This window comes from Pongo abelii, chromosome 1 (assembly GCF_028885655.2).
Source record: "Pongo abelii isolate AG06213 chromosome 1, NHGRI_mPonAbe1-v2.0_pri, whole genome shotgun sequence".
NCBI lineage: Eukaryota > Metazoa > Chordata > Mammalia > Primates > Hominidae > Pongo > Pongo abelii.
Window position 1 is genome coordinate 43,845,950 of NC_071985.2, and position 24,103 is coordinate 43,870,052.

General features: G+C 54.3%; 1 protein-coding gene across 4 annotated transcripts; it reads left to right on the forward strand.

The window, feature by feature from the left end:
- Positions 1–664: 664 nt before the first annotated feature.
- Positions 665–23,265, forward strand: SLC45A3 (solute carrier family 45 member 3). Of its 4 annotated transcripts, none has more exons than XM_024248200.3 (6): positions 665–807; positions 14,624–14,743; positions 16,245–16,646; positions 17,514–18,299; positions 19,020–19,285; positions 21,464–23,265. In XM_024248200.3, the coding sequence occupies exons 3-6, from the start codon at positions 16,475–16,477 to the stop codon at positions 21,899–21,901; spliced, it is 1,662 nt and encodes a 553-aa protein (XP_024103968.2). In that variant the 5' UTR covers positions 665–807; positions 14,624–14,743; positions 16,245–16,474; the 3' UTR covers positions 21,902–23,265. The 4 variants fall into 4 exon arrangements, with proteins under 4 accessions (XP_024103968.2, XP_009236958.3, XP_054378043.1 ...); XM_054522064.2 differs by lacking the exon at positions 665–807 and adding an exon at positions 9,177–10,193; XM_009238683.4 differs by lacking the exon at positions 14,624–14,743 and having other exon boundaries at positions 672–807.
- Positions 23,266–24,103: the final 838 nt, after the last annotated feature.

Genomic DNA, 24,103 nt, shown 5'->3' on the forward strand with positions numbered 1-24,103 from the left:
CTCTCCACTCAATAAAACTCCATGGAGGAAAAAAAGACAAAACTGCCCCCCCACCCCCACCCCCAGGGCCAGCCTGGGACTCCATCAAAGACATTCTGGAACAGGTATCTGTTAGGGCCTTGCTCAACAGCTGACAAAGAGAACATTTCATTGGCAATTTATTATCCATTCTTCCTCGTACACACTCTTAAGGAGAAAAAAAATTGGAATTTGGTTTTCAGCGCAGAAAGAGGGACTGAGTTAGCTCTATCTGCGTCGGAGAATAGCAAAGAGCAGAAGGGTAATTCGGAGAGAATGTGACATCTCCTTTGAAGGGATGGTCCTGGACAGGTAGGGAGCAGCTCTGCCTGGAGATCGGGTGGCCAGAATGGCACGCCTGGGTAATGGTCGCAGCAGACTGGCTCCGAGGAGGGGAGGGGAGGTGCCCCGGGAAGCCGGGTAGCTTTCACCTAAATGTTTGGTGGCGAGCGACAGAGGGGGCGGTACCCTGCCCTAGGTAATGATAGGGCAGTCTGGGAGCCACGCGGGGGCTTCCCGTCGCGGCGCGGCTACAAAGCCAGCTTCGAGACCTCCCGCTTTCTTCCCCTGGGTACCAGCCCCACCCCTCTATCCCCCCTCGCAGCACCCCCCACCTCCGTCCCGCCTTGCCCCGCCCCCTCCTGGCAGTCCCAGCGCGCATGCTCTCTCCCCCCGCGGAGTAACCTGGAGATTTAAAAGCCGCCGGCTGGCGCGCGTGGGGGGCAAGGAAGGGGGGGGTAACCAGCCTGCGCGCGCTGGCTTCGGGTGACAGCCGCGCGCCTCGGCCAGGTAGGAGCGCGCCCCCTCCTCTCCCAGGGGTGAGGGTCCCGGCGCGGGAAAGGGAGCAGCAGTGCGCGGCCGAGCTCCGCGGTGTCGCGTGTTTTGCGCCCCGCGGGATGGGGCCGCGCCGTGGCCGTCCGGGGCGCTGCGCGCCGAGCCCCGCGCGAATCCCAGAGCGGGGCGCGTCCCGAGTGCCTGGCGTCTGCACGGGTCCCCACTGAGCTGTGCTTTTTTCCGCGGAGGGCGGGCAGGCAGGAGGTGCCCGCGCTGTCCCAGGGCTGGCGGCGGTGTGGGCGTGGAGCAGCCCCTCCCCGGAGCCCCGGGCCGGGCCGGGCCGACGGCTGGCGGACCGGCCGCTGGCTCCTGTTGCAGCCTCCCGTTTCAGACTTTTCTTTGGAAAGTTGCGTTTATTTTCTTCTCTTGTCTGGGCTTCACCGGAAAGGGGCAGGATGAGTCACTGCGGCGCGCACAGTCCGGGACTTGGGGGAGCCGGGACGGGGGCCGACGGCCGCGGCGCCGCGGGGTGCTCAGGCCCGGGCCGGCTTTCTTGAGGAAGAGTGAGTTATTGAGAGAGGGAAAGGAGACTGAGCCCTCTTGGACTTAGACCTGGGGCGAGCTGTGGGCACAGAATTGGGACTGGACCGTGTGTGTGTGTGTGTTACTGTGTCCCCTTTTCAGCCTCAGTTTCCCCTCTGTGGGGAGAGAAAGGCTGCTGTTTTCTCCTCGCCTTCCAGGTCTCAGGTGGGGAAGGAGAGAGTTCTGCAAACGGCAAACAGGTGTGATGTGGTACCTGGACATCCCGTGCAGCTTCTCAGAGCTCTGGGCCTAGGCAGGCTTGCTGGAAAAGCCCCAGGGACCTGCATGCTTTCTCCCGAGTGCGGGTCAGGCCTTCCTGTAGTCTTCCGCTCCCCCCAGGCACTGCAGTCCTGTGAGTTGCTCTTGCCCTTGACCTCTGAATCAGCCTCCATCTTCCTGACAGACACTCTTGACCTGCTCAGCTTTTCCCCACCCCAGGGCGTGTTCCCTATGCTTCCTCTTTTTCCAAGAGGCCAGAGTTGGGGGTAGGGAGGGGTTTGGCATGGTGGGTACCTGGTGAGGACTCGCCCTTCAGCTGTTACACAGACCCGGTCCCAGTGGAGCAGGGACTAAGAATAGCCCAGCTGCTGTCTTGCTGCCCTGGAGTCTGCAGCCGGGCATGGCCAGTTGACCAGGGCCCAGAGTGACCCTTGCTGGGGTCCTGGAACCTTTGCTCAGGGGTGGGGTTGAGGTCCTAGGGGCTTCGGACTACCTTTCCTGAGGCACTTAGCAGATCTCCTTTCAGAGCAGAGACCGCCTTGGTGTAGACTCACCTGCCCGAGGCCTGGGAAACAGGCTGGCCTATTGGGATGGGAGTGGGAGGGCCCAGGAGGCCCAGGCTAGGCGGGAAGCCTAAGGAAACCCATAGAGCAGCATACTGTAGGGGATAAGTGAGACGTAAGTTGAGGTCGCAGGCCATTCTGTTGGATCAGTCCCATTCCCTCATTCCTCCCTTATCTCCTCCCACCAGGCCTGTCGTGGAGCCAGGACTCTGTTGTTCTGAAAGTGCTCAGAAAATGCAGCTTGAGTCAGCAGAATGAGTTTGAAGATAAAAATACAGCTGTGGATGAATGTACAGCTGTGGACAGACAGGCCCCAATTTAGTGGGTGTGTGTTAGGGGGAGTTTTCCTATGTATTCATGGAGTGTGTGGTGAACTTCCCCATCCCTCCTGGCTGCCTGAATAACCTTTTGCAGGAGGAGGAGGAGTAGACAGTGATCCCTGGTGGTCTCCTGAGCCCCTTCCAGACCACTGGGTGGTGGAGGGATAGTGGAGGCCTCCCTCCAGCTCTCCCCTTACCCAAACGGGAGCTCTCAGCCTGGGCAGGGCTGGTCTGAAGACTCAAAGTAAAGTTAACTTGAAGACTTTAAGTACTATCATCTGGACATCACAGCCTGCTAAGTCAACATGGATAAAAACCCAGACTGTCAGAAAGATAGTTTCTTTTTTTTTTTTTTTTTTTAGGCGAAGTTTCACTCTTGTTGCCCAGGCTGGAGTGCAATGTCACGATCTCAGCTCACTGCAGCCTCTGCCTCCTGGGTTCAACAAGTGATTCTCCTCCCTCAGCCTCCCAAGTAGCTGGGATTACAGGCACCCGCCACCATGCCTGGCTAATTTTTGTATTTTTAGTAGATACAGGGTTTTACCATGTTGGCCAGGCTTGTCTTGAACTCCTGACCTCAAGTGATCTGCCCACCTCAGCCTCCCAAAGTGTTGGGATTACAGGCGTGAGCCACCGCACCCGGCCAGAAAGACAGTTTCTATATTGGCTGCTTCGCTAGGTGAGCTCCACCAGCTTGGCAAGTTACTTAACCTCATCCAAGCCTCAGTATCCCTGGCTGCAAAATGGGAATGATAATACTTACTGTATAGCTTTGTTAAGTAGATTATAACAGACTTAAAATTTATAAACATATAATTACGTGATATATAAAGTCTAAAAATTATAGCTTTATTAAGTATTGTATATAGAGTACTAAACTGTGTCTGACACATTAGTGCTCAATAAATGTTAGTACCAACTATATATTGTATCGATCATTTGGGACTGAATGGACAGCAGTGCCTAGCCTGAGACTCTCTTCTTGGGCCTTGCTCTTAAAAAACAGAAAACAAAAATCTGCTCTAGACCTTATTTCTTTGGTAGCAAGGTCTCCTGGACTTTGGGGAGTCCGTTGAGAGATTGAGCTTTGGCAAAATGATTTGAATCTGATTTCCTCTTGCACAAGTTATTTAAACTGTTTCAACTTCCTCCTCTGTAAAATGAGGGTAATAGTACCTACCTCACAGTATTTCCAGGATTAAATAAGCTGATGTAGGTAAAGCTCTGAGCACAGCAGCTGCTTGTAAAAAGAGCTTGATAAATGTCAGCTGCTGTTATTTGGTGACAATGGAGCCAATCGTTGTGGTTTACACTTAGAAACCAGAGTTTCTTAGCAAGGGAATTGGCCCACAGATAACTATATGTAAGCTACGAAGGACACATCTGCAGTTGAACTTGTGGCCCTGTGCAGAGATCACAGCAGGACTGGATGTCCATGTCTCTCCTCTACTACTCTGCTACTGTGTGACTTCTATTTAATTAGTGCAGAAACCCCTGCCCAGCCTACCTTCCTCAGGCTGGAAAAGGGTACCATGAACATGAATGTATATCCTGAGAAGTTAAGAGCCTTCTATGCAAACAGTTATTTGTTGTTATTTTTAGGAAAACTGTATAGGGAGGGTGCCCTGAAGTTGGGATTCTGCTCTGTCCTCCCTCCCCAACCCTTAGGGTCTTTTGCACTATTCTTTGGTGTCCAGAAAAAAAACCAGCCTAGCTTTCTTTGAACAGTTAGTGGCCCTGTTTGCTGGGCAGCAGGGGTGGAGACTGGACCAGCTGGTACCAGGCCCAGTGTCTTGAACACTGATGCCACTCGATTCCCAGCAATAGAGCTGGAGTGTTGAGCTTTGTCCAGTGTATTAAGTGTCCCTGCTTGGGCTGGGGAGGGGGGCAGCTGGTGACAGAGCCATCACGGGATGCTCCTGATCCCTGGCCAGAACTTCCTGTTGAATCCTTTTTTCTACTACGTGGTCTGTGTTTTCCCCTCCACGGGAAGAAATCCACAGTTTTGCCACAGGCCCTGACTGACTTGTGGAATTTCTTGCTTCTGATGTTGGACATGGGCCTGCTTCCGCTATTGGTCTTGACCTCATTGCCTGTAAAATGGAGATAAGATTCACCTTGCATGGTTATGGTGAGGATTAAACGTGATGTGCATATTCAGCCAAGCACCTGCACACACCAGGTGTTCCATAGATGTTTGTTCCTTTCCCCTTCTTTGTTACTTCTGGAGATCACTTTCTGGGGAGTGGGGACCAGCCAGCAAGAAGGGGTTTGGAGGCCACTTCCTGGCGCTGTAGTCCGCAGTCCCCCAGTCACCATATCCAGGATAGCAGGATGCCCAGCCAGAGGTGATACCCGCAGGAGCAGCCAGCCCACAACAGCAGTTCTTGTCTTTCCCCTGTGGTCGCTGTGTGCCCCCCTGCCCCCGGCCTCGCTAATCTCAAGTGTACTTTGAGTTGGCAAATAGTGTTCAAGCTAGGAGTGCCTGGCCCATCCCTAGGGATGTGGCAATTTAGATTCCCACTCCTGGCTCCTGTCCTTAGTGAGCGGAGCACCCAGGTAGCTTGAATGTGGCCCTGCCTGGATCCCAGGCACACTGGTAAAATCACATCCAATGGGAATCCTGATTCAGCCTTACCCATAGGCCTTCTATTGGGCACCTACTCTTCTCAGGGCCTGTGCTTCCTGCTTTCCAGGGGCTGAAGCACTAGTGGGGAGGACAGCAGTGGGGGAAGGACTGCAAATCCAAGACTCTGAGGACCGTGGGCAGCCTCCAACCCTGGGGGCTGCCTGGTTAGAGCAGTTGAGATTTAGCAGGGAGAGGGGATACTTGACGGCTTGGTTTCCAGGGGGCTGTGGAGGAGGTGTGAGATTTGAGCTGGGCAGGGCTCAGGTGGAGGGGAGAGGCAGTCCAGGAAGGGGAAGTAACTGGAGCACGGTGACCATGTTGGAAGCAAAAACAAGCCTAGTGCTGATGAATTCCCTTATTTGGGTACCCATGGAGGTATGCTGAATCGTCTAGGGACACGCAGATAGCCAGCCCAGATCTGAGATCAAAACCCAGTCTCATGATTTTGAGTTCGGTATTGTTTCCTGCACACCTCACTGGGGAGAGACCAAAAGGAGGGGTGGGCGTGATTAGAAGTCCCAGACTCCAAGGGCCTTGTTTTACAGCCATACACCCTTTTCTGCTGTTGGGGCTCAGAAAACAATACCCCAAAGTGAAGGCCTCAGAGGCAAAGTTTCTGTCTGATCTCCTGTCTCTCACCCCTTATTCTCTCCTGAGACAGGCCAAAGCAACTCCCTCTTTTCCAGGGCAGGTCATAGAAACTAGAACCCTTCTCCCCAAAGCCAGCCATACAACCTAAAAATATTACTCTTTCTCCTGGCTTTCTGGGTAAGAACTGGTGATCAAGAAATGATCTGACCTGCCTTGTTTGATAGTAGGTCATAAGGCCCTCATTGCAGAGGGGTCCTACCCCATTCCTGGGAGGAAGAAATCTGGCAACGGAGAGGCCGAGAAGAATCTGGACAGGCCTTGCTGGGCTTCACCACTCAGTCTGTTAGCATTAGCTCATACCATTTTTGTCGGATCACATTTCTGCATCCTGTGTGTGCTTCCTCAAACCTAAGCATAAAAATGGATACTTAGGCTGGGCGCAGTGGCTCACGCCTGTAATCCCAGCACTTTGAGAGGCCGAGTTCGGTGGATCAGCTGAGGTCAGGTGTTCGAGACCAGCCCGGCCAACAGAGTGAAACCCCACCTCTACTAAAAATACAAAAATTAGCCTGGCGTGGTGACGCATGCCTGTAGTCCCGGCTACTTGGTAGGCGGAGGCAGGACAATTGCTTGAATCCCGGAGGCAGAGGTTGCAGTGAGCTGAGATCGTGCCACTGCACACCAGCCTGGGCAACAGAATGAGAGCTAGTCTCAAAAAGAAAAAAGAAAAGATACTTCACCCTGGGTCTTTGGGTTTTCATTTCTAAGGGCTCTTGTGTCATATAAAACTATGATCAAATAAATTTGTGTGCTTTTCTCTCTTTTTTTTTTTTGAAACAGTATCAATTTTGAGATGACATCTCGCTCTGTTGCCCAGGCTGGAGTGCAGTCACGCAATCTCAGCTCACTGCAACCCCTGCCTCCTAGGTTCAAGTGATTCTCCTGCCTCAACCTCCTGAGTAGCTGGGATTACAGGCACGTGCCACCACACCCAGCTAATTTTTGTATTTTTAGTAGAGATGAGGTTTTACCATGTTGCCCAGGCTGGTTTCAAACTCCTGACCTCAAGTCATATGCCTCCCTCGGCCTCCCAAAGTGCTGGGATTACAGGCGTGAGCCACTGCGTCCAGCCTGTTGTGCTTGTCTCTTGTTACCATATTTTTCGTTATAGAAGTGTCAGTTCTGACCTTTATGATAGGGAGGAAAAAGGGATCTCCCCCATCCCCACCCCTGTATTTCATGGCACCTACCTGCTTATCCTTCAAGGCTAAAGCAACATGGCCATTCCCTCTAGGAAGCCCTGGAAGAACTGCACATGCCCCCCATATTGGGTCCCACCCCCCCACGTGGATTTGTATCTTCACACTTGTGCCACTGTGCCACCTCATTGCACACCGATTGCATTTTATCCCTTTTGCCAAAGGGAGCTGTGATCAGTTGTTTCTGTGTCCCCAGCACCTTCACAGCAGCCTTACGCACAATTGAGGCTCTGTGGTGTTGGGTGTGGGTGGGTGGGTTTCAGTGCTGTTTGACATTCCCTTAGGGGAGGTTAGGTTGCATGCACTGAGGTATACTTCCAAGGGTCAGCAAGCTTGGGATCTTTAAATCAGAAAATGAGTTTCTTTGGGAGCCCACCCTTTCCTTGCTCACCACTGAGTGACTGTTTTTGAGAACACACTTGCAGAGTACTGAGTCTGACTTGGAGCCCTCTGTTTATAAATGGGACTGATCACAGACTCTAGGACTCAGATCTAATAAAACCTTACAGGCCACTGAGTTTGAAACCCTAGAGGTGTGGGACATGGCAGAGTTGGAACCAGCACCGTGGTCTGACTCTTGGTCCAGGGCGCTGCCCATCTGTAGCTTTGCATAGATCTTTAGTCTTCTGGCCTCTTTCCTGTATACCTCACCTCCTAAGGGAGGCCAGGCTAAAGGGAAGACTAGAATTGGCTGTACATGGATAGGGAGAGCTGTCTAGCCTGGCTGACTGGCAGGGTTCAAGTTCAGTAGGAGGAAGGCCATTTAGGCTTCTCTTTTCAGGGGCTGTACGAAAAGGCAGGATGCGGGGAAGGAACTTCTGAGTGGCCTGGATACTGTGCCAATCTCCCTCTTCCCCCTCCATGTTCCTATTCCCCTACCTTGGGCCAAGGAATTTCTTGGTACTGCTGCCCCGCCTTGCAGGGAAGCATTTACTGTGGCCCAAGAAGAGAATTCAGTTACTAATTTCTGCCAGGAACAGAGTCCAACTCTGGGAAGGACTGGGGAAGAGGGCAGTTCTGCCCCCAGATGTCCTGGTTACTCGGCTGAGTTTCAGGTGACCGCTGACCCTTGGCACTGTTGGTGCCTGAGAGTGTGTGGGCAGATGAAGGATGGGGTAAGTGCAGCTGGGGCGTCCTTCTCCACCTCATTCCCCTTGACTCATTGGTAGGAAGCCATGAAAGTCCAAATACAAAGTAGGGATTTTATATTCCTATTTCACAAGGGTGAACATGAATCCCTTCCTGAATGTCAGTGAGCCCTTAGGGGGTACCTGCCCGTGAAGAAGCAACTGCCAGGGGTAGGGGGTGCATGTGAGATCACCTGGCTGCACAGATGTATAAAGAACCTTTGGCATTATCCAGATTAGCTCTCATTTTACGGGCATAGAAACTGAGTCCCAGAGAGGTGAGATGGCCTGTCTGGGGTACACAGCTCTTAAAAAAAGTGGCTGAAACAGGACTGCTCTCTTCCTGGCTCCCAGTTCAGAGCACCTTCCAGCATTTTCAAATGGTTCGAATTTTCTGCTCAACCACTGTTTATTTGTGCAACCTTGGGCATGTTACGTTCTGAGACTGAGCTGTTCATCTTGAATATGAATATTAAACACCTACCTTGGATTTGGAGCGTATGAATTGTATGAGTTATTAGAGAGAAGGTACAATATATGAAGTACCTGGCACATGCTAGACGCCTCTGAGGCAGTTAGTAGGGGTCGGCCACTGTGTTCATTTTCCCTGTGGATGGAAATCGTGCTGTCTCATAACTACGGGATCATTGTCCCACCTTCTACCTCCCTTCTCAGCCTTCCTCCAGCAGGCAGGTCTGCTGCAGTGACCTCTCCTCACCTGTTGGGGCCAGCACCTGGGGAGGCAGTTGCATTCTTGGCATTCCTCTTGCTGCTAGGGGCTGGAAGAGGCGCTGGTGCGGTGGGGGAGGCACGTGGGTGAGCGGGGGAATGGAAACTGAGAAGAAAGTGTAGTTGGTCTCCCCTAACCACAGCCGCTCCTGTTTGGGAGTGAGAAAGCCCTTCCTCCGCTTAGGAGGCGACCAAAGAAGTGGCCGCCAGGAACTTTCGTATCCTGTATCTCAAACACACTCCACATCTATGAAGTTGGTGGTATTAATCTAAGTTTCCGTGCCTGTAAAATGGGTATACTAACTGTACCCACCTCATCGGATGGTTGGAAGACCAAGACGCACGGCAGAGTGCCTAGTATGTATTATAACCTCAATGTTGGCTGCTATTGTGCGTTTTCTTTTCTGTTTTTTTGTGTGTGTTTGTGGTTTTTTGTTTGTTTGTTTGTTTGTTTGAGACAGTCACCCTGTTGCCCAGGCTAGAGTGCAGTGTGGCACGATCTCAGTTCACTGCAACCTTGACCTCCCGGTTTCAAGCAATTCTCATGCCTCAGCCTCCCGAGTAGCTGGGATTAGAGGTGTGTGCCACTATGCCTGGGCCTGGCTAATTTTTGTATTTTTAGTAGAGATGAGGCTTCACCATTTTGGCCAGGCTGGTCTCGAACTTCTTGACCTCAGGTAATCTGCCCGCCTCGGCCTCCCAAAGTGCTGGGATTACAGGCATGAGCCACCGTGCCTGGCCTGCTTTTGTTCATTGTGGATGAGGAAACTGAGGCACGGGAAGGTCAAGTTACAGGCTCATGCAATTATAATAAGTGGTGGAGCTGGCATGCAAACCCAGGTCAGGCAGACTCCCAAACCCAGGTCAGCCTGCAGAGTCTGCCAGGGTTTGGGGACGTCAAGATTCAGAGGGTTGTGGTCCCTCGGGTGGAAGAGAGCTCCAGGTTGAAGAGCACTGCTGGTCCTGGTTTGGAGGGCATGCCCAGTGTGACCTTGGGTTGCAGCTGTTCTCAGAAACGAAGTGTGATTGGGAGGCCCAGGTGCCTGGAGTCAGAATGTGTGCCTGTATTGACTGTCACCATGGGATTGCCAGGTGACCCTTGGGAGAGTCCCCATGCTTCAGCCCCAGCTTAGGCTGTCCAGGACGGACTCTGGCCAAGGTGAGGGTCAGGCCAGCCCCAGAATCCCTGTCACTGGGTAGGAGAGGGGAAGGGAGGGCAGTGCTGGCTCCAGGGACTGCCCCTCTGTCCCTTCCCCTCCCCTTCCCCCAATCTCCTCTGGCATTTGTTTCCTTTCCAAAGCTGGACTGGGGCTCTCAGACAGGGCAACAAAAGCCACTCTCCACCGCGCCACAGCCACCTGTTGGGTTTTCACACATTGGGGGTGAGTGGGGGGAGGGAGCTATTGCCCTTTTCCCAGTGTCTGTGGTGTGCCCCCTCTGCCCCCCTAGGGCCTGGGATTCTCTTTGCTGCCCGATGTGACGGGCTCAGGAGCTGGAGGGGGTGGGGGCCAGCAGCAGCTGGAAGGGGAATTGAGTGGGAAGGGGCCGGCGCTGGCAGCCGGAGAGAGTTTGATGGATTACTCTGCAGGCCGAGAGGTTTCTCCCTAATCCCCCTTTGTGTCCCGGCCTGCAGCCCCCTCACCCTCTCTGACAAGCTGCTAAGCAGAAGGCTTCCAGTCCCGGTGAAGAAAAGGCAGCTCAGCAGGGCGAACTCTAAATCCCTGGCCTCCGGGCCCTGGGGGAGGCAGGCACCAGGCAGCAAGTCCGGGATGGGGCTGGGGTCCCCAGTCCCACTGCCGGCCCTTATTCTTTCTTAGGAGTCCCTGAGGTGGGGGGGCTTCATTCTGAGTGGGATCCTCAGGTGCCCCTGGGAGCCCTGTGAAGTCGTGGGCCTCCGCTTTTTCTGCAAATCACTGTTTTTTTCTAGGGCAGGACTGGGGAAAGCAGAGACCCTCACTGCTTTGGAAATATTTGGCCCCAGAGAATCAAAGACTGAATGGGTTGGGAGTCACCAAAGCCATACTTGTCTAATGCTGTGTCCCTCCCGTCATCTCTCCAGCAGCCCAAGCGCACAGCACCCCTCACAAAGGGGATCTGTCATGATGGGGAGCTTATTGTCTCACAAGAATGCTCGTTTCCAGGTCTCCTGGCTAGTGCAGGCTCTTTCTGGGGTGTCCCCAAGGCTCCTGTGGAGCTGTCGTGAGGGTGGGGCTCATGTGGGGAGTGCAGTGTGCCAGGTTTCATTAGGTAAGGTGACAGCATTGGTCCCCTGGGACTGGGGCGAGTGGGGGGTGGGTAACGGGGATGAGGGCTGGGGAACCCCCAGACCTGAGAGGTCCACTCCCTGCCCCCAACCTAGAGGACCGTGGAGAGCTCAGTTTGGAGCAAGGTGCTGGGGTCGCCCCTTCTCTGCCATCTCACTGACCTGGGGCAGGGCAGCCTTGGTGGGGTGTGTGTCCGGGAGGTTGGCCCAGGGTGACCCCACCCGCTTTCCTCAGCTGAGTCATTATTCCTCGTGCCTCACCAGCCCCCGATTTCCCCTTCTGTGGGGAGGGCTGCGGGGTGGCTGTGAAGGGGAGAGGAGCCGCTTCGGAGGAGCCTGGGAGAAAGCAGAGCGTCTTTGTGAGTGTGCAGGGAACACGCAGGGTCGCTGAGCCTGCGGGGTCAGGGTGGGGGCTGCAGCCGTTTGATGTGCCTGGGTGGGGTTTGACGCTGGCCTGCATAAAGAGGCCTTAGAATTGCTGCATGACACAGGCCCGGGGTGGGGGCTGCCCCCAGCCTGGGCTTCCACGGGCCTCTGTCTGTCAGTCGAGGGAATCTGCTCCCCCAGCTCCACCTCAGCCGTGCGGGGTGGCAGGAGCCCCTTTGAAAGCCCTCAAAGACCTCTTTATACATCCCCCTCTGACCCTCCCTTTCCTTAGGGAGCTACCAGGGAGTGGGCTCGGGTCGGCTTTCCTCCTCCTCTGCCACTCTGTCTTCTGTATTTTGGACAAAGTTCAGGCCAAGTTTGTTCCTGTTGCGCAGTTTCATTTCCCCCAAAACTCCCTGCTTGGGGTCTGGTCTGAAGTGGGGGCTTTCCAGTCCAGGAGGGTTTATCTGAGCCCCTCACCACCTTTGAGCCTATAGGAGCTGCTCCCTCTGGAGTTGGGCCTGCAAAGTCCTCGGTGTGTGGGGAGCACGTGGGAGGAGGAGGACTTAAGCCCTCACCCTTGCTTCTACTGCCACCCCTTGCTCTTAGCCATTCATTCATTAGGTAAACATTTCCCGGTCCCTTTTCTTGCTGGGGTGGGAGCCAGCCCTGGGGGTGTCACATATTGGGATGTATAGGGGCATGTATCTCCCAGTACCTGGAGGGGTGCAGTGGGGATCCAGGTTCACTGACCTTGCCCAGGGCCCTTGGTCTCTCTGGGTTTTGATTCTTTTCCCCCAAGGATGAGGAAGGTTGACCTGGGGCAGAGCTCCAGAAAGGTTCCCAGAGGCCTTAGGTTTCCTCCAGCTTTCTTGCTGTCTTGCCATTGCTGGGCCCAGAGAGGAGGGGAGATGGTTGGAACTTGAGAGGGACTTGTCCTAGAAGGCTGCCTGTTCCTTGCGTTTCTGAGAGGTCAGCCCCTCCACTTCCTTCCTTTTCGTGCCCACTCCTTGCCAGGTGAACACTCTGAGGCTGGCTCTTCTGGTTGATCTTGTCTTTGCCAAAGTGTTCCAGGAGTAGTAGGGCAGGAGGATTTTAGAAGCATCTCTAAGACTGGAGGGTGTAAGGGAGAATTGGACCCTGTCCCCAGGAGGACGGGGGAGTTCCGCAGACTTGGGGCAGGAGGCGGGGTTCCAACACTGACCTGTCACTTGCAAGCTTTGGCAAGAAGCTTGCCCTGAGGCTGCTGATGGGAGTGTGGCCAGGAAAGTGGTACTGAAAGACTTCTTGTTCTCTGACCTCCCTGAGCCTGAGAACTGAGAAAGGCTGGGCTCCTCCGTTTGTGCTCCAGGGAAGGCGGCCCTGGAGGGGGGATGGCGAGCAGCTGGACTTAGTGCTCAGGAGTCCTCTGTGGTCTCCTTAGTGCGAGGACCCTGGAGTAGGGATGAAATGACAGGGACTGGGGCACTGGAAAGCATGCAAGGATAAGAAAAGGGGGCTTTGGAGGGTAGTGTGTGCTTATGGGCTTGGAACTTCTCAGGCAATTCTGGGCTGGGAAGAGTAAAGTCTGGGGGTATCAAGAGGACTCTGGACCCACTGGGCAGAGGAGAACTCAAACGAGGGAGGACGGACTCTGTAACCAAAGAATACAGGGGTGCTTGAAGCCTGCCCCCTTCCTAGTCAAATCCTTTCCCCACCTGGCCCAACCCCTAGTTACCAGGTAAAGAATCCCTGGGTGGGGATGGGGGGCGTTGGAGAAAGGCACCCCAGGAAGGGGGAGGCTACTAATGAGCTAGCTGGGCTGTAGGAGGATGGTGGGGGGCACTCTTCTCTTTACCTCTTTCTTTTTGTCTTTTTCCCATATGGGCTAAGAAGGATCCTGCTAATTCCTGGGGGGCCTGGGAACTGGATTAAGGGAGGGGCAAGGCAAGTGGGGTGATTAATGGTTGCTGGACAGCTGTGGTTTATTTTTATTTTTTTATTTTTTAGGGACCAGGTCTCACTCTGTTGCCCAGGCTGGAGAACACTGGCACGATCATAGCTCACTTGCAGCCTCGAACTCCTGGACTCAGGAGATCCTCCCACCTCAGCCTCCTGGGTAGCTGGGATTATAGGTGCATGCCACCATGCCCAGCTAATTTTTATTTTTTTATGTTTTATTTTATGTATTTATTTTTATTTGAGATGGAGTTTCGCACTGTCATGGGGCTGGAGTGCAGTGGCACAATCTCGGCTCACTGCAACCTCCGCCTCCCAGGTTCAAGCAATTCTCCTCCTTCAGCCTCCCGAGTAGCTGGGATTGTAGGCTTACGCCACCATGCCCAGCTAATTTTTGTATTTTTAGTAGAGATGGAGTTTCACCACGTTGGCCAGGCTGGTCTCGAACCTCCTGACCTCAGGTAATTTGCCTGCTTTGGCCTCCCAAAGTGCTGGGATTACAGGCATGAGCCACTGTACCTGGCCTATTTTATTTTTATTTTTGTAGAAACAGGGTCTTGCTATGTTGCCCAGGCTGTTCTTAAGCTCCTGCCCTCAAGCCATCCTCCCACTCCAGCCTCCCAAAGTGCTGAGATTACAGATGTGAGCCACTGTGCCTGGCCTGCAATTTATTTTAAACAATAGGGAGCAGCCAGGACTTAGAGAATGGGTGCAGGTTATAGGCGAGGCTGGGTCTAACAAAGTCTCTGTTTGCTCAGGGAGGACCTGGTCTCCTGAAAACCCAGAGCAAGTTAGCATTCAGGGCCCTCCCAGAACAAGGGTGGGGAGTGGAATGGGTTGGAAGCCTTTGGCCGCAGAACCTTTCCCTTTAGGCTGGATGGCACTGCGTCTTGGTCTCTGTGCTGTCTCCTGCTTTCCTTCTTGGGGGCACTGTGGAAATGCAGCAATGAGAGGCTCAAGTTGAACCTATGACAGCTCAGCTAAGACTGAGGTCTGGCCTTCCATCTTCCTTTTGGAGACAGTATGGGTCAGTATTTTACACACCTTCTTATGCCACCTCCATAGGAGGCCATGTGCCCCATCCCAAAGGGTGAGTCTGAGCAGGATTTAGGGGAGGAGGCTGCTGGTTGCCCAGCCTTATCTCAATTCCCTTCCTTCATGATCTGCCAGCTGCAAAGCCCCTGAAGGTGGTGGTGGAGTGAACAGACCTTACTCAGGACTGATAGCCATCTGATTTTTTTTTAGGCAGTGTCTCCCTCTGTCACCCAGACTGGAGGCAGTGGTCCGATCACTGCGCACTGCACCCTTGACCTCCCAGGCTCAAGCAATCTCCCATCTCAGCCTCTTAAGCAGCTGGGACCACAGGTGCGTACTACCACGCCTCGCTAATTTTTAAATTTTTTGTAGTGAGGGGGTCTCGCTGTATTGCCCAGGCTGGTCTCAAACTCCTGGGCTCAAGTGATCCTCCTGCCTTGGCCTCTTGAAGTTCTGGGATTATAGGCGTGAGCCACCACACTCAGTCCTGGCTGATTTCTCTGTGGCATAGCTCAGAGCACCCACAACATGCTTTGTAACATGCAAGGCCTCATGGGGCTTAGTATTATGTGAAAAGATAAGATAAGAGAAGTTGAAGTGCCTTTTATTATGAGGTGCTGAGATTGGCAGAGGGCATGAGTCAGGGCTGGGGGTGGTGGAGGCACCTGCCACCATGCCTGGCTAATTTTTGTATTTTTAGCAGAGACGGGGTTTCACCATGTTGGCCAGGCTGGTCTTGAACTCCTGACCTCAAGTGATCCGCCTGCCTTGGCCTCCCAAAGTGCTAGGATTACAGGCGTGTGCCACCACACCCGGCTTTTCATAGTCACTTCTAAGCAGAGGCTTAGATACTGCAATGTGTATATTGTCGGGAAGCAAGACTTGGAGACCGCTTGCTTGGCGGGGGAGGTACAGGATGGTTCTCTCTGCACAGGAGGCAGGGCTAGCAGGAAGGAGTGTGGGACTTCTCTGCTGAAAATTGGAAAGAGCACAGAAAAATTCCTTTCTCTGCCATTTAAGAGCACAGAAAGGCTGCCCTGGAAGTGGCTGGGCATCCTGCCAGCTTGGGGGAGTCACTGGTATCATTACAGGTGTTGCCAGGTGGTGTGGTTTCATGCCCCTGTGAGCTAGAACCTGGGGACGGCTCCACTCTCCCATGACAGTTGGATGGCCACGTGAGGGATTGTTTCTTCCCCTTGAACATTGAACTCAGGGAGAAACTCAAGGGAGAGATTTTCAGGCCTAGGCTCATCCCAGGGAGCCTTCTCTAAGTTAAAACTCAACCCAACAAAACAGCCTCTCCTCCCTTTCCCCTTCATCCTGGTCTTTGGGGTTAGGGGTTGTGGTGCAATGTGGCTCATGGCCAAGCAATGCAGAATAGGAAGTGTTACTCTTAACAAAGGGGAATTGAACACCCCAGGTTTGGGGAGTAGAAAGAGAAAAGCAAACAAACCAGGCCTGGCAGAGGTTCTCCAGGGGCACCTTGATAGCTGGGCAACTAAAAATTCAGTTGGTTTGATTGCTCCCTCCCGCTCCCCAATATTAACAGGGAAGGGCAATTGTAGATTTTTCAAAACAGAGAATAACCAACATCTGTTTGGCTCTGGAGTGTGCTGAGGTTTAAAAAATCATATTTACCTTATTAATTATGTCAGCCTTAGGCTAATATTAACATGTATTTCCTGACTGGGCAGAAGGGGGTGGCACCTCGGTGACAGGGCCAGTCGCCAGCCTGTGAATGATCAGGATCCAGACAATTTAGAGCAAATCGTGGAGACCTGGCTCCCAGGACTTAACACCCCGTGTGCTTGTGATTGCCCCGCCCTTCTAGGATCTGAGTGATGAGACGTGTCCCCACTGAGGTGCCCCACAGCAGCAGGTGTTGAGCATGGGCTGAGAAGCTGGACCGGCACCAAAGGGCTGGCGGAAATGGGCGCCTGGCTGATTCCTAGGCAGTTGGCGGCAGCAAGGAGGAGAGGCCGCAGCTTTTGGAGCAGAGCCGAGACGAAGCAGTTCTGGAGTGCTTGAACGGCCCCCTGAGCCCTACCCGCCTGGCCCACTATGGTCCAGAGGCTGTGGGTGAGCCGCCTGCTGCGGCACCGGAAAGCCCAGCTCTTGCTGGTCAACCTGCTAACCTTTGGCCTGGAGGTGTGTTTGGCCGCAGGCATCACCTATGTGCCGCCTCTGCTGCTGGAAGTGGGGGTAGAGGAGAAGTTCATGACCATGGTGCTGGGTGAGTCACTACATCCTCCTTCCTTCCTGTTCCAGATATGTGCCACCTGGGATGTGGGACAGGAGTACCTCTGCCCTGGGAGCTGCTTGGAGGGAGAGGTGGTCTGCTGGGAAGGCATTGCTGGGCAGGAGGGTGACCCTGGGCTGAGGGGGCACACCAAGAGAAAGAAGAGAATACCAAGGACATACCCCAGTCACCTCTGGATCCCTGGTCCTGCACAGTGCCTGGCTCATAGGAGACACTAGAGAAATGCTCCTAACCTTTGGCTAGCCCTTTTATAATTTATAGCGATTATCTCATTTAATGCTTACAACCACCATTTGAGGTGATCCATTTTACAGAGAAGGAAGCAGAGGCTTTTTAAGAGGTTAGGTAAGTCTTAGCCAAAGCCAAATAGCAGCTGAACAGTAGAGCTGGGACTCCATCAAGGTCTCCCAGCCGGGGCTTCCTCCTACCCCTAGGACAAGGGGCGGGCTCCTGACTCTGCAGATAAATTCTACAAAAGCCACAGAAGGCAAGTAGTAACCATTGTGTGACAACCCCTCACCCCCAGGGAGAGGGGCCCCTGTGAGGATTGCAGGCTCTGGAGTCACACTGCTTGTTGAAACGCTGCCTCTTACCCTCCCTAGGTCTGCGCCTTTGAATAAGTATCACTTCTTAGTTGCTCCATGCCTCAGTTTGTCCATCTGAAAATGGGGGCATCTGTAATGCCTGTGTTACGAGGAGTAAATTACAGCATCCCCGTGAAGACGTAGCACAGTGTCGAGTACGGAATGTTATTTCCATCCTTCTCACGGAGCTTGGTTGCCCTTCCCCTTGCCCTTTACTTGTCCCAGCCATTGACTCATACTACTTCCCTTCTTGCAGGCATTGGTCCAGTGCTGGGCCTGGTCTCTGTCCCGCTCCTAGGCTCAGCCAGTGACCACTGGCACGGACGCTATGGCCGCCGCCGGCCCTTCATCTGGGTGCTGTCCTTGGGCATCCTGCTGAGCCTCTTTCTCATCCCAAGGGCCGGCTGGCTGGCAGGGTTGCTGTGCCCGGATCCCAGGCCCCTGGAGCTGGCACTGCTCATCCTGGGCGTGGGGCTGCTGGACTTCTGTGGCCAGGTGTGCTTCACTCCACTGGAGGCCCTGCTCTCTGACCTCTTCCGGGACCCGGACCACTGTCGCCAGGCCTACTCTGTCTATGCCTTCATGATCAGTCTTGGGGGCTGCCTGGGCTACCTCCTGCCTGCCATTGACTGGGACACCAGTGCCCTGGCCCCCTACCTGGGCACCCAGGAGGAGTGCCTCTTTGGCCTGCTCACCCTCATCTTCCTCACCTGCGTAGCAGCCACACTGCTGGTGGCTGAGGAGGCAGCGCTGGGCCCCACTGAGCCAGCAGAAGGGCTGTCGGCCCCCTCCTTGCCTCCCCACTGCTGTCCATGCTGGGCCCGCTTGGCTTTCCGGAACCTGGGCGCCCTGCTTCCCCGACTGCACCAGCTGTGCTGCCGCATGCCCCGCACCCTGCGCCGGCTCTTCGTGGCTGAGCTGTGCAGCTGGATGGCACTCATGACCTTCACGCTGTTTTACACGGATTTCGTGGGCGAGGGGCTGTACCAGGGCGTGCCCAGAGCTGAGCCGGGCACCGAGGCCCGGAGACACTATGATGAAGGTAAGGCCTTGGCAACCAGCAGAGGCTGGTGTGGGAGCCGCCCACCAGAGATGACACTTGGGGCTGTGTCTGGGCTGGTGCCTCTCCATCCTGGCACCTCTCCATCCTGACCCCGACTTCTCTGTCAGGAAAGTGGGGATGGACCCCGTCTGCATACACAGCTTCTCATGGGTGTGGAACATCTCTGCTCGCAGTTTCAGGAAGGCCTGTGGCTGCTCTAGGAGTTTGATCAGTCATTGCCCCAGTTTGACAGAAGGAAAGGCGGAGCTTATTCAAAGTCTAGAGGGAGTGGAGGAGTCAAGGCTGGATTTCAGATCTGCCTGGTTCCAGCCGCAGTGTGCCCTCTGCTCCCCCGACGACTTTCCAAATAATCTCACCAGCGCCTTCCAGCTCAGGCGTCCTAGAAGCGTCTTGAAGCCTGTGGCCAGCTGTCTTTGTGTTCCCTCTCACCCGCCTGTCCCCACAGCTGAGACTCCCAGGAAACCTTCAGACCACCTTCCTCTGCCTTCAGCAAGGGGCTTTGCCCACATTCTCTGAGGGCCAGCGGAAGAACCTAGACTCCCATTGCTACGGGTAGAAAGGGGAAGGGTGCTGGGGAGCAGGGCTGGTCCACAGCAGGTCTCGTGCAGCAGGTGCCTGTGGTCCCGCCTTCTCATCTCCCCGAGACTGCTCCTACCCTTCCCTCCCAGGCCCTGTCTGATGGCCTCTCTCCCTCTGCAGGCGTTCGGATGGGCAGTCTGGGGCTGTTCCTGCAGTGCACCATCTCCCTGGTCTTCTCTCTGGTCATGGACCGGCTGGTGCAGCGGTTCGGCACTCGAGCAGTCTATTTGGCCAGTGTGGCAGCTTTCCCTGTGGCTGCCGGTGCCACATGCCTCTCCCACAGTGTGGCCGTGGTGACGGCTTCAGCCGCCCTCACCGGGTTCACCTTCTCAGCCCTGCAGATCCTGCCCTACACACTGGCTTCCCTCTACCACCGGGAGAAGCAGGTACTCATTGGCCAGTGGGTGGAGTCAGGGCGGGAGGGGTGGTCTGGGTTTTTGGGAGGCTGACTAGCTCAGAACCTGGTATCTGGCAAGTGACTTTGGAGAATGCTTCTTTGAATCAGAGAGGAAGCTTATCCTAGCCCCAGGGCCAGAGGCTTGGGCTGCAGAAGAGTGTAGATTAGATTCTGGGAATGACTTTCTGGGGTCAGGACTATGTAGCACTTGAATGGATGATTGCAAGAAATGCAAAATATGTTAGTGGGAATTCCGAAGAGTCAGGCCAGCAGGAGCCCTAGGCTTCTAGGCTGGTTGTTCTATAAAGAGGCAGGGCGCTGGATCAGATGAACCCTGGGCCATTCAGCCTCAGCAGATGGGCGTGGGAATGGTCCGGCCTTAGCAACACCTTCCTTCAGGGAGCAGCAACCTGACTTAGCCTGTGTCCTACTCTGGTCTCTGAGATGGGGCAGGCTCCTTCCTACCCCCTTTCTTTCTGGCTTATTTTTCTTTTCTGTCTAATTCCCTTTTCTTTCCCTGCCTCCCTCCTTTGCCTCCTTCCCTTTCCCCTTCCCCTGTGGCAGATATCTGAGCTTGACACCTGACCCACTCACTTGGGCACTGTGTAAGTTGTGGGGACCTCCTTCTTGGTTGGCCCTACACTAACGAGCCTCTCCAGGGGCCCCCTTCCTTGGGAAGCCACCTAACCCAGGCAGTGTGGTCATCTTTGTCTCCTCCACTGACCTCACTGAGCTACAAGCCTGGGTGCTGGACTCTGCCTTGAGGGGCATGAAGTTGGGGTGTCCCAAGGGAGGAGAAGATGCAGGACTGCTCTCACAGAGCTCTCAGACTGTAGGGAAGACCTGCCCCTGTGTCTGGTAGCACTTGAGGAGGAGTAGGTAAGTTCATAGCTGAGAGGCTGGTTAACTGAGTAGGTAGCTGCAGGGGTGAGAGGTATGAAGGGAAGGGGCTAAGGTTTTGGTTGGGGGAGTCTAGTCCCTGAGACTCCTGTTAGCCCACTGATAACCTTCTTCAGCCTTCACTCATCTGCATGCCTGGGCTGGGGGCAGGGGGCTGGCATCAGCGGCCAGGTCTGAGTGTGTGCTGTCGTGTCAGGGAACGTTCTGGGGCTAGCCATCTTCTCCAGATGGAGGAGCATGTCTGTCCTCGGACCACTCCAGACTCCAGCCTCAGCGGACATTCCTGGGGTGGCAGGCAGGGAGGAGAAGTCCTGGGAGGCCCCTTCCTAACAGCAGCTGATGGCAGACTTGGCACTGCACGCTGTCTGCCTGTTTCTTTGCCCACTTGTTGAGCTGCATGGTGAGCCGTGGGCTTCCCTGGTATCAGGTTTGAGCTCTGCCATGGCTCCCAGCTCGCAAATGCAGCCAACTCAACTCTTTTGGCATGGGGACAATGTTGGATAAGACCTGGCCTTGTCCTTAAATAGGAGGCTCTGGGCCATCAAGGGCAGGGGTTGGGGGGATGGTGGTCGACCAGTCACTCTGATCTAAGTCAGACAGCAGGAAGGAAGTGAGAAGCCTTCAACATTAGCACAGCTGGGGCTGGGGGAGGTGGGAAGAGGGGCATTCCTCCTGCTTTGGGTCTACTGGATTCTCCCTGCCCCAAGGCTGGGGACAAGGGAGCTCATGGCAGGGCAGCTGCCCATGGCATCTGGGACCCCAGAGAGGCAGAGCTTCTCTGCACAGGGCAATGAGGATCTCCAGATGTCGAAGTGGAGGGCAGACAGGAAGGAAGGTTAGGAGAGCCTGTGTGGGGTTTGGGCCATCAGGGGCCCTGCCTTGGCTTTTGTTCCTCTATTCTGTGCATCTCTTACCACCGTCTTCATTCCCCCTGTGTCTTTTCCTTACCTTGGAGCTCTGTTCTCTCTGACCTGTGCTATTGAGTTTGTCTGCCTCTTACCTGTTCTAAGAGGCTAGAGGAGACCTAGACTTCTGGGTTCACATTTGTCCCCGCCCCACCCCGTTACCCTTCTCCCACTCCTGAGGAAGGGTCCTGGTTAGACCTGAACCAAGTAGGGTCTCCATCTTCTCTCCTGCTCCTGATTCTCATGAAGTCCCATTGCCCCTGGGATGGAGACAAGGGTTTGTTCTCACACCTTGGTGGGGGAGGTGCCAGTGCTGGGTACACACCTGTCCTCTTCCCCTTTTCTTCACCCCTCCGCCTTAGGTGTTCCTGCCCAAATACCGAGGGGACGCTGGAGGCGCTAGCAGTGAGGACAGCCTGATGACCAGCTTCCTGCCAGGCCCTAAGCCTGGAGCTCCCTTCCCTAATGGACACGTGGGTGCTGGAGGCAGTGGCCTGCTCCCGCCTCCGCCCGCGCTCTGCGGGGCCTCTGCCTGCGACGTCTCCGTACGTGTGGTGGTGGGTGAGCCCACCGAGGCAAGGGTGGTTCCGGGCCGGGGCATCTGCCTGGACCTCGCCATCCTGGATAGTGCCTTCCTGCTGTCCCAGGTGGCCCCGTCCCTGTTTATGGGCTCCATCGTCCAGCTCAGCCAGTCTGTCACTGCCTATATGGTGTCTGCTGCAGGCCTGGGTCTGGTCGCCATTTACTTTGCTACACAGGTAGTATTTGACAAGAGCGACTTGGCCAAATACTCAGTGTAGAACACTTCCAGCACATTGGAGTGGAGGGCCTGCCTCACTGGGTCCCAGCTCCCCACTCCTGTTAGCCCCATGGGGCTGCCGGGCTGGCCGCCAGTTTCTGTTGCTGCCAAAGTAATGTGGCTCTCTGCTGCCACCCTGTGCTGCTGAGGTGCATAGCTGCACAGCTGGGGGCTGGGGCGTCCCTCTGCTCTCTCCCCAGTCTCTAGGGCCGCCTGACTGGAGGCCTTCCAAGGGGGTTTCGGTCTGGACTTCTACAGGGAGGCCGGAAGGGCTCCATGCACTGGAATGCGGGGACTCTGCAGGTGGATTACCCAGGCTCAGGGTTAACAGCTAGCCTTCTGGTTGAGACACACCTAGAGAAGGGTTTTTGGGAGCTGAATAAACTCAGTCACCTGGTTTCCCACCTCTTAGCCCCTTAACCTGCAGCTTCATTTAATGTAGCTCTTGCATGGGAGTTTCTAGGATGAAACACTCCTCCGTGGGATTTGAACATATGAAAGTTATTTGTAGGGGAAGAGTCCTGAGGGGCAACACACAAGAACTAGGTACCCTCAGCCCACAGCACTGTCTTTTTGCTGATCCACCCCGCTCTTACCTTTTATCAGGATGTGGCCTGTTGGTCCCTCTGTTGCCATCACAGGGACACAGGCATTTAAATATTTAACTTATTTATTTAACAAAGTAGAAGGGAATCCATTGCTAGCTTTTCTGTGTTGGTGTCTAATATTTGGGTAGGGTGGGATCCCCAACAGTCAGGTCCCCTGAGATATCTGGCCATTGGGCTGATCATTGCCAGAATCTTCTTCTCCTGGGGTCTGGCCCCCCAAAATGCCTAACCCAGGACCTTGGAAATTCTACTCATCCCAAATGATAATTCCAAATGCTGTTACCCAAGGTTAGGGTGTTGAAGGAAGGTGGAGGGTGGGGCTTCCGGTCTCAACGGCTTCCCTAACCACCCCTCTTCTCTTGGCCCAGCCTGGTTCCCCCCACTTCCACTCCCCTCTACTCTCTCTAGGACTGGGGTGATGAAGGCACTGCCCGAAATTTCCCCTACCCCCAACTTTCCCCACTGGCTCCACAACCCTGTTTGGAGCTATTGCTGGACCAGAAGCACAAAGTGTGGTTTCCCAAGCCTTTGTCCATCTCAGCCCCCAGAGTATATCTGTGCTTGGGGAATCTCACACAGAAACTCAGGAGCACCCCCCTGCCTGAGCTAAGGGAGGTCTTATCTCTCAGGGGGGTTTAAGTGCCGTTTGCAATAATGTCGTCTTATTTATTTAGCGGGGTGAATATTTTATACTGTAAGTGAGCAATCAGAGTATAATGTTTATGGTGACGAAATTAAAGGCTTTCTTATATGTTTATTGGCATGTGTTTCTTTTATGAGGGGGAAAGATCAGATCTTTCTACAACATTCTTAACTCTCTGTTCAGGGGGCCCTTTGGCTTTTGACAGCTTCACTTCCCAGTGGCCACCAGCAGGTGGAGGCATAGACCAGCACTCTGTGTCAATTGCCAATTGGGTGGGGTTGTGCTGCACCTTGGATTGGGGGGTTTGGGAGTTGGGGAGAGGGGGTCAGGAAGAGTCTGAAGTGTGGGACAATGGTGGCATTTTCCTTCTAAAAGACCCCTGAGTAGGGATGGGCATGATGACTCACGCCTGTAATCCCAGCACTTTGGGAGGCTGAGGCAGGTGGATCACTTGAGGTCAGGAGGTCGAGACCAGCCTGGCCAACATGATGAAACCCTGTCTCTACTAAAAATATAAAAAATTAGCCAGGTGTGGTGGTGCATGCCTGTAATCCCAGCTACTCAGGAGGCTGAGGCAGGAGAATCGCTTGAATCCAGGAGGTGGAGATTGCAGTGAGCCGAGATCGTGCCATTGCACTCCATCCTGGGTGACAAGAGTGAAACTCCATCTCAAAAAATGGAAAAAAAAAAAAAAAAAAAACCCATAGTGTGGCCAGGAGATGGAACAAGCACCCATCACCCACAGCATGGGAATAGGGAATGTACCTGGCATGTGCACGATGAGGCTTTTGACTCCACTGTGCCTTGGTTCATGCCCCTTCCCCTCTCCTCCACCCTCATGCCAGGCCCAGGTCAAGCTCAGAGTCTTCCCTGCCCTGCCATCTCCCCGATGCCTCCAACCTCGACTGGCCTTCCAGTTCCTTAAATTCCCAAGAGTTCAGTTCCGTTAATA

Coding starts and splice junctions, on each gene's coding strand:
- SLC45A3 (XM_024248200.3), top strand. CDS start 16,475: ATGGTCCAGAGGCTGTGGGTGAGCCGCCTGCTGCGGCACCGGAAAGCC. Junction 18,300..19,019: donor CCGGAGACACTATGATGAAG/GTAAGGCCTTGG, acceptor CTCCCTCTGCAG/GCGTTCGGATGGGCAGTCTG. Junction 19,286..21,463: donor TCTACCACCGGGAGAAGCAG/GTACTCATTGGC, acceptor CCTCCGCCTTAG/GTGTTCCTGCCCAAATACCG.